The 12677-nt window shown below is 59.9% G+C and overlaps 1 protein-coding gene across 1 annotated transcript; it reads left to right on the forward strand.

Moving 5' to 3' along the window:
* The first annotated feature begins 3994 nt into the window (after positions 1 to 3994).
* Positions 3995 to 12662, forward strand: CIAO3 (cytosolic iron-sulfur assembly component 3). The gene is made up of 11 exons (XM_001496246.5): positions 3995 to 4187; positions 5188 to 5283; positions 7101 to 7244; positions 7548 to 7680; positions 8310 to 8444; positions 8778 to 8896; positions 9093 to 9222; positions 9908 to 9980; positions 10676 to 10813; positions 11347 to 11504; positions 11732 to 12662. Exons 1-11 carry the CDS (start codon positions 4122 to 4124, stop codon positions 11968 to 11970), a joined length of 1431 nt encoding a protein of 476 aa, XP_001496296.1. The 5' UTR covers positions 3995 to 4121; the 3' UTR covers positions 11971 to 12662.
* Positions 12663 to 12677: the final 15 nt, after the last annotated feature.

Raw genomic sequence — 12677 nt, forward strand, 5'->3', positions numbered from 1 at the left:
CTGCGCCCTGGCACTCAGAGCCTGGAGAACCCTAGGAGGGCAGTGCAAGGGTCTGTGGGGACAGCCCCGAGGCTGTGACCTCATGTCCACCCAGATGTGCTGATCAGCCCCAGATCTCCTGAGCATGAAGACCCTCACGTAGTAAGGAGACCCCTGGTTGGTCACCCACGGTAACAAAATGGTCCCCAGTTTACAACAAGCATAGGGCAGGTTTAGAAGGCAGGGCCACTTGGTTGGGTGGGCGACTGGCCCTGTACTCGAATGTCTGCCTGAGCCAGGCTCCTGGGAGGCCTGTCCCCTGTTCTACATGACTGTGGCCCCCGGCAGGGGCCCGCGGATCCAGCCCCCTCCCCGCTCCTCCCACCCGGCAGCGCCTGGGCCCCCAAACTTAACACGGGGCGGGTGGCTCTCACAGGTGACCTGTCCCCACCCCTGTGTCTGAGGGGGGCGTATTGGTGGGTCCTGTGGGCCACGCAGACCACAGCCATGCAGGGCGTGGGGAGCAAACCCCACTTTTCTGCAGTTTCCTGGGGGCCTCCATCCACGACGCATAGGAGACTGCGGCAGACGTCCTGTGGTCACATGTTCAGGGAAATTAAAATTGATTCTGGAAGACACAGCTGTTCTCCCACCTGTCACTTGTCCCCACCCTGGGTCGTCTATCCCCCCTGCACACAGGCTGTCTGCCCCCAAAAGACACCTGCTGGCCCCACCCTGCTCTGCAGCTCAGCCATGGGGCTCGCAGCCCTCAGGGATGGCCTGGGCTGCATCCCCACCATCCCACCCATCCCCCAGGGCCGGCCCAGCCTGTGTGGGCCACACCCTGCTGAGATGCATCCCGATACACAGTCGTCCTCCAGCCCAAGGGTTCTACAAAGACTCGGACATGTGGGCTGTGCTGGGCTGAATGGTGCCTCCCAAATATGTCCACTGGACCCTGTGGATGGGACCTTATTTGGGAAAAGAGTCTTTGTGGATGTAGTTGACTTAAAGATCTCAAGAGGAGATCATCCTGGATTAGAGTGGGCCCTAAATCCAATAACAAGTGTCCTTATAAGAGAGGGGAGAAGATACACAGGGAGGAGACCGTGTGACAATGGAGCAGAAGCTGGAGTGACACTGCCCCAAGCCCAGGACCGCCTGGAGCCCCCAGAAGCTGGACGAGGTGGGAAAGATCCTGCCTTGGAGCTTTTGGAGGGAGCACAGGCTTGCAACACCTTGCTTTAGGATTTCTAGCCTCCAGAACTGAGAGAGGATAAATGTCTGGTTTGGGGTTTTTTTTTTTCTTTTTTTGGTGAGGAAGATTGGCCCTCAGCATCTGTTGCCAATCTTCCTCTTTTGTGTTTTTGCTTGAGGAAGATTATTGCTGAGCTAACATCTATGTCAACCTTCCTCTATTTTGTATGTGGGATGCTGCCACAGCACGGCTTGATGAGCGTGTGTAGGTCCGCACCCAGGATCTGAACCTGCAAACCCCAGGTCACCGAGGCAGAACCACTATGACACTGGGCCAGCCCCAAATGTCTGTTGTTTTAAACCACCTGGTTTGTGGTCCTTTGTTCTGGCAGACCCAGGAAAGTAATGCAGGGCCAGGCACTCAGAGGGTGAAACTCTGGTGCCCACCCACGGGAGGGGATGGCAGCTCTACCCACCTCAGTGGGAACGCCACCTGCTCCCACCCAGCAATCAGGTGGCCGGCTTTGGGGAAAGGGACCCTGTGGGCCGGTCCAGAGCAGAGGCTGAGGACTGACCTGTCCCAGCTCAGGAAAGGGGCCCTCATACATTGTCACAGCGTCACAGCAGCTGCACGGTCAGGCCAGCCTGGCCACAGAGGCCTCGGCCCCTCTCAGTGTCCTCAGCCGGCCCTGGTGTCCCCCACGTGTGTAAACTCTGGTATTGCACATGGGAAGCGCACAGTAAATACTTGCTAATGATGATGATGAAACAATTTGCAAAAAGTGAGTGCAGGCACAGCGGAGGCGAGGCGTAGTGTTGGCACAAGAGCTGGAGTGTCTGCAGGGACACAGCTATGAGTTAATAAAAGACCCTCGAGGGGCTGAAGAGCCCCCGCCCCCGGCTTCCCCCAGAGCGGGCCGGAGGAGGACCTGGCCTCGTCTTGTGCATATGTGTGTCTGTGCGTGTGTGCATGCATGCATGTGTGCATGCATGTCTGTGTACACGTGTGTGCATTGCGTGTGTCTGTGTGTGCAGGCGTGTGAGATCAGGAACCCCCAGTCAGATTTTCTGAACCAGAAACTGGCTCTGACAGTCACCCCAGCACTCCTACAGAGACGGCGGGATGGATGGCTCAAAACGGAGTGGAGCAGGGTGTCCTCACTGCCCGGGCCACCTTGAGGCAGCAGACTGAGTGGCCACCTTTAGCCTCCTCATTTTTTAATAGTTTTGTGAGACATAAATTCACATGTCGTACAATTTCCTGACTTAAAGTGTGCAATGGATTTTGATATATTATATTCTTAATTTTTAAGTTCCGATAAAATATGTATAACAAAATTCACCATTGTAACTATTTTTAAGGGTACAATTCAATGGCATTACGTTCACTGATAATGTTGTGCAACCATCACCTCTACCTATTTCCAAAACCTTCTCATCTTCCCAAACTGCAAGCCCCACCTGAGCCCCTGGTAACCCCTAATCTACTTTCCGTCTCTATGGATTTGCATATCCTGCACATTTCATAGAAATGGAATCAGAGGCCACGTGGGGTTTTGCATCTGGCTTCTCTCCCTGCGCCTGACTCCTCAGGTGCAGCCACTTCGTGGCACGTGGCAGTGCTTCACTTCTTTTTAGAGCCGAGTGATATTCCAGAGTGTGGACAGACCACACCTCCTCGTCCACTCATCTGCTGGTGGACACTCGGGCTGTTTCCCCGTCAACTCTCCTCCTCCAGCAGCCCCCCCAAATGGGGCCCATCCTTTGCCCCCACAGCCAGCCGGAGCCCCATCCCCCCAACCTAACCGACCCCCATCCTGCCCCCAATCCCAACAGCACTTGTTACTCTCACAAAATTTTTTGTAAACCTACCCTGGGGCATTGCAGTGAAACTAAGTTTATTTTGTGTTCAGCTCCTTCTAATCCTTAGAAGTATCTAATCGTTCAGATCTCAGGCGTCCTATCTCAGGGCTTGCTCGGGTATTGCCAGGACAGGGAGATGGTATGGGGCCTCGAAGCCCACCTGCAGGAGGTGCTGAGAAAGAAGGTCATGTCCTGGGAGCCAAGAGGAGCCACTGCAGGGCTGGAGGAGGCAGCAGGCGGGCCTTCGTCTGGGGACCTCACAGGCAACCCACAGGCAGGCGTGAGAGTCACTAGGGAGAGCTGACATGGGGGCAAGAACCCCAAGAAGAGCGGGAGCACAAGCTGGCCTGGGCCCTCAGAAACATGAGGCTGGCCTTCTGGGGCTGAGCCGGCCAGGGCACCCACAGGGCTGGGCCCAGGTGCGGACCCGGCACGCGCCAGACTCGACCACTAGAGTTTTCTGGCAGCCCCACTGAGAAGTGGTCATTAAATGTATAACGGAAGGGGACGCGGTTTATCACGGCTCACGGACTGGGTCCGACCAGGAGCGGGCCTGTTTCCGGCTATAAAACCTTATAGGGCAGCGCAGTTTCCTCACCCTGGTCTCCAGAATAACAGAAGGGGTGTGGGGGCCGTGAGAGGAGCTCTGGGTTCGGCGCTGAGCCGCGAGATCCGCACCCCATCCCTGTCACTTGCATCTCCTTCCTCTTCAACAGAAACTGGGCCCACGTGTGCCCGGCCCCGTGCTGGGATCCGTACTGCGCCTGGGACCAAGTCAAGCAGGGCCGCTGTCTCCGCGAGCTCCCAGGGCGGGGGCCGCGGGGCCGCACACCTGGCCGGCAGGGGGGCCCTGGAGCGAGGGAGCGTCGCTCCTGTCCCCGCGGCCCCGCCTTCGGGCAGGAGGGAGGCGGGAAGTCAGACGCTTCGCCAGCAGGGGGCGCACACCCTCCGGGCGCCAGGCAGCGGGGCCAGACGCGCATGCGCCACGCGGGGACGCTTTCCGGCAGCGTGGCGGAACAACCCCGTCGTTTTGCGCCGTTTGGCGACCCCTGCGTGCGGCGGCCGGCGGCAGTGTGGCCGCCATGGCGTCGCCCTTCAGCGGGGCGCTGCAGCTGACGGACCTGGATGACTTCATCGGGCCGTCTCAGGTGGGAGCTCCTCCCGCCTCAGTGTCGTCCCCGAGAAATGGGGCCGGAACCCGCGCCCCCGTCAGGTCACAGCGCCGCGGGCGTGCGGGGGAGGCGAGGCCAGGTCCGGGTTTGGGGCAGTAGGAGCGGTCGTCACGCCGCCCTGGGGGCCCGGGTCCGGGTGCCGCGCCCTCCAGGGTGGCGACACGGAGCAGCTGTCGCCAGTTACCCATCCGGAGAGCGGCGGGCTGGGAGCGGACCGAGCCTCCGCCAGGCTTCCCTGGGCCGGTTCCTTCCGTGTGGACAGGGTGGGCGCTGGGAGGCGGTCCGCCGGAGTCACGGCCCGGGCCCAGTCCGCGCAGGGAGGTGGTCGACCTTGGCGTTGCCCTCGGGGGGCCAGACAGGGCTTGTCCCTGAAGGGGCAGGACAGCCACACTTGAAACCGGGCGTCGCCCTTATCTGGAGTACCTACCTATCAGCGCCGCCAGCTGTGCAGGGCGGGGCTCGGGGCCACGGCCAAGGGTTCCAGGAGGAGGGGTGGGCTGGCCGCAGCACCGCGCTCAGAGATGAGCTGGGACAGGCCTCCCGGGGCTGTCATCTTTGGGAAGGCGGTGGACCATGGGCTCCTCCTAGTGATGATGAGAGAGACAGCGAGAGCTCGGGGAGGTGGAGAAAGAAATGGACTTTTTTCCAGGGCCCTGGACAGGGAGGCAAAGCTTTCCTGCTGACCCCTCGGCGTCCTCTCAGTAGCCAGTGTAACGCTGGGCACTGGCTCTCCCTGTGGTGGCCACACCTTCTGTTACACTGAGAAAGGGTGAAGGTCAAGGGTGGTGGTGTCTGCAGGCGTGTTGGCACCAGCCTTCACTTGACTGTCACCTGCTCAGCGGCCTGCGGTGTCAGCACGTGTGCCAGGTGGGCGAGCTACTGTAGCGCTAAGACGGCTTCTGCGTCTGGAACAGGAAGCAGGGCGGAGCCCTCGTCCCACGTGGTGGTGGGCATGTAGAGTCTCTTTCCCGTACAGGACTGCATCAAGCCCGTGAAGGTGGATAAGAGGCTTGGAAGCGGCGTCGCCAAGATCCACATCGAAGACGACGGGAGTTACTTCCAAGTTGGTCACGTAAGTTCCAGCTCGGACGATGTCGGACACGTTTCAGACACAAATGCAGTGACCATGAGGCCTCCCACGTCTCACTAGGCTTTTCTCACTGGTGAGAGGGCAGGGATGGGAGCCTGGGGGGCACAGAGGCTGAACGTGGAGCTTGATTTGTTCTGCAGGGGGGTCTCTCTCTGCAGAGATGGTGGTTCCCTTTCCCCCCTCCCTCTCCCTACCCCTGATTTCTAACTGTGTAAGATTGTCCAGTTCAGACCCCTTGTTCTTAGTGAACGCCTCCTTCCTGTATAATTAAACAACAAAGAGATCTTAATCTGATGGTGTTAAAATTCACCCCAACTGTCTGCCATTTGCACCTTCAAGAACATCTGTGCCAGGGCTGGCCTGGTGGCTCAGCGCTTAAGTTCGCACACTGCGCCTCTGTGGCCTAGGGTTCACCAGTTCAGATCCCAGGTGTGGACCTACACACCACTTGGCAAGCCATGCTGTGGCAGGCATCCCACACATAAAGTGGAGGGAGAAGGGCATGGATGTTAGCTCAGGGCCAGTCTTCCTCAGCAAAAAGAGGAGGATTGGCAGCGGATGTTAACTCAGGGCTAATCTTACTCAAAACGAAAAAAAAAAAAGAGCATCTATGCAGTCCTGAGGACCACAGGCACTGAGTGCACCCAGCCCAGGAACCCCTCCCGAGCAGGGAGGAGCTGCAGCATGGCGCACAGTGGGGCCGGACAGGGGGATTGAGTGTTCACAGGAGAGAGCCGGCTGTTGGCTTGGTCCAGGAGGGTGATCCAGCAGCACACCACGGCTCCCGCCCGAGCCTGGCGCAGCACGGGGGACTGGCTCCTTTTTAAGGAGAAGATACCTCACAAGGGGTCCCATGAATGAAGGGACCCAGGGAGGCAGGGGCTGCAGTGGGCCCCACCACCCAGGGCAGCCGTGGTTGATTTGGAGGGAAGTCGGGAAGCACATCCGTCCCCTACTTGGCGCAGCCTTGCAGTCTGGGCCTTTCGGCTGATCTGACTCTAAAAATGTACGTTGAGCCCAAATTGTGGCTTTGGTGCAAAGCTCAGGCCTAGTGAGCCAGCTGGAAGGGAGTTCCAGTCTCCTCGGCCCACTGGTCACATTCCGGGCCCCTGCAGGTCACCTGGCCCTGGCTCAGGCCATTCCTGCATGTGCAGAGGGAGTGGGGGCTCAGGCCGGGATCATTTGCTTCTAAGAAAAGTCACTGGGTGTCAGCCCGGCGGCCCGACTTGAACACCAAATTCTGTGTCTGTCTGGCCCAGTCTGCCTGTTGTGTCCCTCGCTCGCTCCTCTGGGTGTGGGTGCTGGTGGGCAAAGCCCACAGGGCACAGGCTCCCGCCGGCTCCTCCCTCTGCTCTTCTTCCTTCATCCTCGCCCTTTCCCTTCTCTTCCTCCTCCTTATAGAGCCTGGCCTTTGGCGTTTTCCTGCCCCCATGGCCGCGTGACTGCAGCTTGGGGACCAGCCACCCCTCCAGGACCCCTGTGGCAAGTCGGCTGCTTCCCTGCAGATTTAACACCCCCCATTCTGCCCCTGGCAGGCAGCAAGCCTCATTAATACCATTCTGATGATCCAGCCGAATTTGTACCAGAGTTAGAATTTGACGGTGCTATGAGAATTTAGAACGTGTATGAGTATTTCTGTAATAATTATTTCATTTTTGTAAATTGAGTGGCACATAAAACCAGCCAGCTATCACGGTGGTTGTCGGTGTTTTGAGCGGGAGAGTGAAGGCTCCACTCTCCTGAGAGCTCTGTGTCCTCGTGCAGAAGGGCCCTTTGCGTACCAGGTTCTCGTGTTCCAGGACGGAGGGACGCGGAAGCTGGAGAAGGCCAAGATCTCCCTGGATGACTGTCTGGCTTGCAGTGGCTGCGTCACCTCGGCAGAGACCGTGCTTATCACTCAGCAGAGCCATGAGGAGCTACGGAAGGTTCTAGATGCCAATAAAGTAAGTGGTGGGCGGGCTTCGAGACTCTGCTTTAACCCAGCATCAACCCCCTCCATTCGTGTTGTCAAGGGCGGCTCATCTTCTGGTGCCACTTATCCTGTGTCTCCAGGTGACTCCCACATTTTTAAGTCTCGTCAGTGGGATGACTGTCACAGTGAGTTTCTTGTCAGTATTCTGATACTGAAGTGTTGGGCGTAAAAATGACAGGTCCTGATGGGGCTGGGGCAGTCTCTCGCCAGCTCTGGCCCTCTGGGAATCTGGAGATGACACGCAGAGTGAGTGGTGCGTCCCCTTGCTTTGCAGACATCGGCACCCGGTCAGCAGAGGCTGGTCGTCATTTCCGTCTCACCCCAGTCCAGGGCGTCACTGGCAGCGAGGTTTCAGCTGAATCCGACAGACACCGCCAGAAAATTAACTACATTCTTTAAAAAACTAGGTAGGCGTGGAACCTTGGGTGAGCCCGGAGCCCGGGGGCGTCTGGGGGGGTGCTTCACGCCTCCGAGTCCCTGAACTTAAACACGTCAGCAACTCTATTCCGAGTTTGACTTTGGCTTGAAGTTTCCGTTTGACAATTAAGAGCAGCGTCTTTTACGAGAAAACTATCTGGATTCTGACTTTGCATTCTCCAGGGTCTAAAGTTCACCCACTCCTTGTACTGTTTTAAAATTATCATCACCAAGGTGCATTTCCCAGGTGCAAGTTGGGTTCTGGCTCACATTGACTTTGGTCGACCTCTGCGTGCCAGGAGCTGGGCCGGGAGGACGTGGGCTGAGCCCCGGCGGAGGCTGAAACTGGGCACCACGCGTGGCGTGGCCCAGTCCCGGGCAGCCGCTGAGCTCAGAGGAAGGAAGCCAGTCGTCATGTTACACACAAGCTTCCTGGGCAGCCCCAGGCTGTCCACACAGTGGTGTGTCCTCTGGCGCTCTAGAACCGTGGGCTGCCTATGGCCTCAGTGGAGCAGCTGAGGGACCACTGGAGGCAGAACCCCTGCTCCCAGGGGCGTGGTGGGCACGCCTCGTGTGCCAGCCACCCTTCCTGGCGGTGAGGCAGGTGCTTGTTTTCCAGGGGCGCACTATGTGTTTGACACCGCCTTCTCGAGGAACTTCAGCCTCCTGGAGAGCCAGCGAGAGTTCGTGCGGCGGTTCCGAGGACAGGCTGACTCCAAGCAGGCCTTGCCCGTGCTGACTTCCGCCTGTCCAGGTGTGCTCATGCTGCTGCGTGACACCGGCGGCTGCACGTGCGTGGGGGATGCTGGAGGGAGCCGGAGGGCTCTGCCAGAACAGGCCAGGAATGCCGGCCCAGAATGGCCTCTTCTGCGGGAGAAGCTGCCCTGCATCACCTGTGGTCGCTTCAGTTCCCTGAGATGGCGATCACATGCGTGCCAGACACACGTGACAGGGACAAGAGAGTGGGAAGGTTCTTTAATGGGACCTAGCTCCTGGTACAAGTTGGTCCACCCCCAGACTGCCATGTCACCGCTGAGCCAGTGGGAGGCGGTTTGTGACCACCCTGTCTGTTCCATGTTGGTCTCAGGCTGGATCTGCTACGCCGAGAAGACCCACGGGACCCTCCTCATCCCCCACCTCAGCACTGCCCGGTCCCCGCAGCAGGTCATGGGGTCCCTGGTCAAGGACTTCTTCGCCCAGCAGCAGGTAACAGCAGTGTTCCCACCGGGAATGACTCAGTGCCCCTGTCTGGAAAGATGAGCCAAGACCTGCAGTGTCCACAGACCTGCACACAGAATCGTGGTCCAGGCCATGCCTGCAACATCTCCCCACCTCACCCTAACACGACCCCATTACTGCTGGGGCCAGGCAGCGACCCTTGTTCTCCACGTTTCTTGTGCAGCGACTGACCCCTGACAAGATCTACCATGTGACAGTGATGCCCTGCTACGACAAAAAGCTGGAGGCCTCCCGACCTGACTTCTTCAGCCAGGAGCACCAGACGCGTGACGTGGACTGTGTCATCACGACGGGTGCGTGTCCTGCCGCCCCGAGCCTCTGGGTGTGCTCCCCAAGCCCAGGGCACAGGACGCATCACCCGAGTTCTGCTCGTGGCTCTGGGTGGAGCTGCTGTCCCCTGGTCAGACCACCCGGGGAGGCAGGGGCCCGCCCTTCAGAGCCAGGTCAGCATTTGCAGCTGTCCCATCATCCAGGACCTGCAGCTAACAGGGCCCCCGCACTCCCTCAGTGTCTGCACGGGTAGTGGGGGAGAGTCTTCTCAACCCCTCGGGCTCACATTGGCCACCCCAACCTCACCTGTGAGCTGAGCAGCCTCGTGGTTCCCTGGATACTTGAGAGAGGGAAATAAATGCCTGAGAGCTGGACAGTCAGGGGAAGGTCACCCCACATGAAAACGGTGCCCCGTCCACCTTGCAGGTGCACTGCTGCGGGAGCAGCCTGGGGACAGGCCTGTCCACCCTATTGTGTCGTCCTGAGGGTGGGCTGAGGTCCCTGGGGGCAAGGCAGCTGTCCTGAGGGTCTTCAGATGTGGAGTCCTTCTTCCCCGCCTCTGTGGCTGGGCATCCTCCACCCGCAGGCCAGGGGGGATGTCTGGGCCTCTAGGGCCAAGTGGCTAGGAATGCAGGTGACATGCATTTATTGTCCCTGTCTTTATTGAGATGGCAGCTGAAGAGCATCTGCACTGTGGTTTCATCGCAGGAGAAGTCTTCAAGTTGCTGCAAGAAGAAGGGGTCTTGCTGTCAGAACTGGAGCCCACCCCCCTGGACAGTCTGTAAGTCACTACCGGCCTCGGTGGAAAAGCAGTACGTATGTCTGGCATTGGGACAGTCAAGACGTTGGGGGTCGCAGGTGTCCTCGTGGGCAGCAGAAGTGAGAACGTGGTTGTGGTCAGTGTCCCCAGATAGACCTTGGTTCTCAGTGTCCCCCCCACCTCTTCCCCACCACGGCTTCCTCCTGGTCGGTTCCACGTCTGCCCTGTGGCCTGTCTCGGTGTCCACAGAGGTGGCTGAGTTCACGAGATGGCCTCTGGACAGTTAACTGATGGTTATCAGAGCTGACCCCAACTTCCTACAGGTCTGAGCTCCCCAGAAGAGATGACTCAACGGAGGAGACAGTCCTTCCCTCGCCTGGGCTGCCTCCTGACACATCGACAAAGCCCCTGGGGGTCTCTCACTTGTTAGAAAACAAACACCCAAAATGTGAGAGGTTACCGGGAAGCCCTGGCAGCCAGCAGGTGCTGCCACCTGAGGCCCCGCCCCTCCCCAGGTGCCACAGACAGCAGGTGTGCTGCCACCTGAGGCCCCGCCCCTCCCCAGGTGCAGCAGACAGCAGGTGTGCTGCCACCTGAGGCCCCGCCCCTCCCCAGGTGCAGCAGACAGCAGGTGTGCTGCCACCTAAGGCCCCCGCCCATCCCCAGGTGTAGCAGACAGCAAGCATGCTGCCACCTGAGGCCCCGCCCCTCCCCAGGTGCAGCAGCGGGTCTGCCCAGGAGCCCACCAGCCATCAGGGTGGGGGCTCGGGGGGCTACCTAGAGCACGTGTTCCGGCATGCGGCCCAGGAGCTCTTTGGAGTCCACGTCACTGAGGTCACCTACAGACCCCTGAGGTCAGTGGGGAGGGCTGGAGCCTAGGGGCAGGCAGCCTGGGCCCTGGGTCTCCTCGCTGAGGCAGGCTCAGTGGAGGGTGGCGAGCTGCGTTTGGCACAGACCCTCTGGCACGGGGCGTGAGCTGGGCCCTCCTCTGGCTCGCATGGGTGGGCAAGTGCTCTCCAGGCCTCAGTCTCCCATCGTAGGGATGTGTCCCCTGTCCACGCCACAGCAGTCCGGAGCCCCAGAGGCAGTGGTGGCAGGCCGGTGTGCTGGGCATGGTGTGTCCTGATCTGACAGCTCCATTCCTCAAAGGGAGGGCTGGGGCCTTTGACCTTGCCACACCTTGTGGCGTCCTAGGAAGGAGGGGTTCCCATTCTCCAGATCAGGAAACCGAGGCTGGGGGTGAGGTTGCCTGCCCAACTCTTGGAAGTGAGCTTTCCACCCTCCCCCTCCATCACCGTCCCCTCTGGGAGTGGGTGAGGTTGCGGGCTGGGGACCAAGAGGGAGCCTGGGTGTGCGTGTGGACAAGCCTAGACTGTGCCCCCCTCAGGAACAAGGACTTCCAGGAGGTGACCCTGGAGCGGGAGGGCCAGGTCCTGCTGCACTTCGCCATGGCCTACGGCTTCCGCAACATCCAGAACCTGGTGCAGAAGCTCAAGCGAGGGCGCTGCCCGTACCACTACGTGGAGGTCATGGCCTGCCCCGCAGGTAGCTCAGCAGGCCCGCTCCTCACACAGAAGTGGGGGGCCCTTTCCGGGACCAGGGCTGCGGGCAGCGTCCCACCAGGGCAGGAGGGGCAGATGTGGGCCCCGGCCCCTCCCCCACCCGGGCAGTCAAGAGGCTGAGGGAGGCCAGCATGGGAGGGGGCGTGCTGTGACCCCGGTGCGTCGGCACCCTCCTGTGATCGCGCCCTGGCTCGTCCTGGTCTGCTACAGGCTGCTTGAACGGCGGAGGCCAGCTCAAGGCCCCCGACACAGCTGACAAGGAGTTGCTCCAGCACGTTGAGAGGCTGTACAGCATGGTCAGGACGGAAGTGCCAGAGGACGTGCCTGGGGTCCAGGAGCTGTACAAGCGCTGGTTGCAGGGCGAGGGCTCAGAGCAGGCTGGCCGCCTGCTGCACACGAGCTACCATGCGGTGGAGAAGGCCAGCTCTGGCCTCAGCATCAGGTGGTAGGAGACTTGAGGGTCTGCCGGCCCACCGCAGCCAGTACTGGGACTCCCAGGAAGGCGTGCACGGTCTCCAGCAGGAAGTCACGCCCCGAGACCCCAGAGCTGCAGGGGCGTATTGGAATCCGCGAGGAAACAGGCCTCAGGACCCACAGCCAGTAAAGGTGACCTCCAGCTTGCACTCACTCAGACTCCCCGCTATAGGAGGCTGGAGGGTCCACGGGGTCCTGGAGCCGTCCCAAGGGCCCAGGCCCAGCTCAGTGCCCTCACTCCTGGTTGTGGTGGCCCAAGTGTGTGAGGGTTTCAGCCAGTTCCATGGAAGGCTTAAGACAGAGCAAAAGTGGGGCGCCTCACCCCCCCATTTCTAGAGTCACGCGTGAAGCTGCGGAAGGAGGGCTGTGCTAGGCTGGACCTGTCAGGCTGGTGAGCTCATAGACCAGCGTGGAGGACACTGGTGGGAGAGGGACGCCTGGCCATAACACCCACCTGGGGACAGAATGTCCCCTTCACCTGGAGCCAGATGGTCACTGTAATGCAGCTCTGGCCTCTAAGGCCTGAGAACCTGCATTTTCTGGGCAGAAAGCAGGCTCTGTCGCCACGAGCCTCAGTGGTCTTTCCAGCTGTCTCATAGGATCCCCACCTACAGGGGTGGGGGGACACTTTGGGCTCGGCTCTAATAAAGGGACCTCCCTCTGAAAACGGCTTCTCTCCCAG

The sequence above is a fragment of the Equus caballus genome, chromosome 13 (assembly GCF_041296265.1).
Source record: "Equus caballus isolate H_3958 breed thoroughbred chromosome 13, TB-T2T, whole genome shotgun sequence".
In the NCBI taxonomy this organism is placed as follows: Eukaryota; Metazoa; Chordata; class Mammalia; order Perissodactyla; family Equidae; genus Equus; species Equus caballus.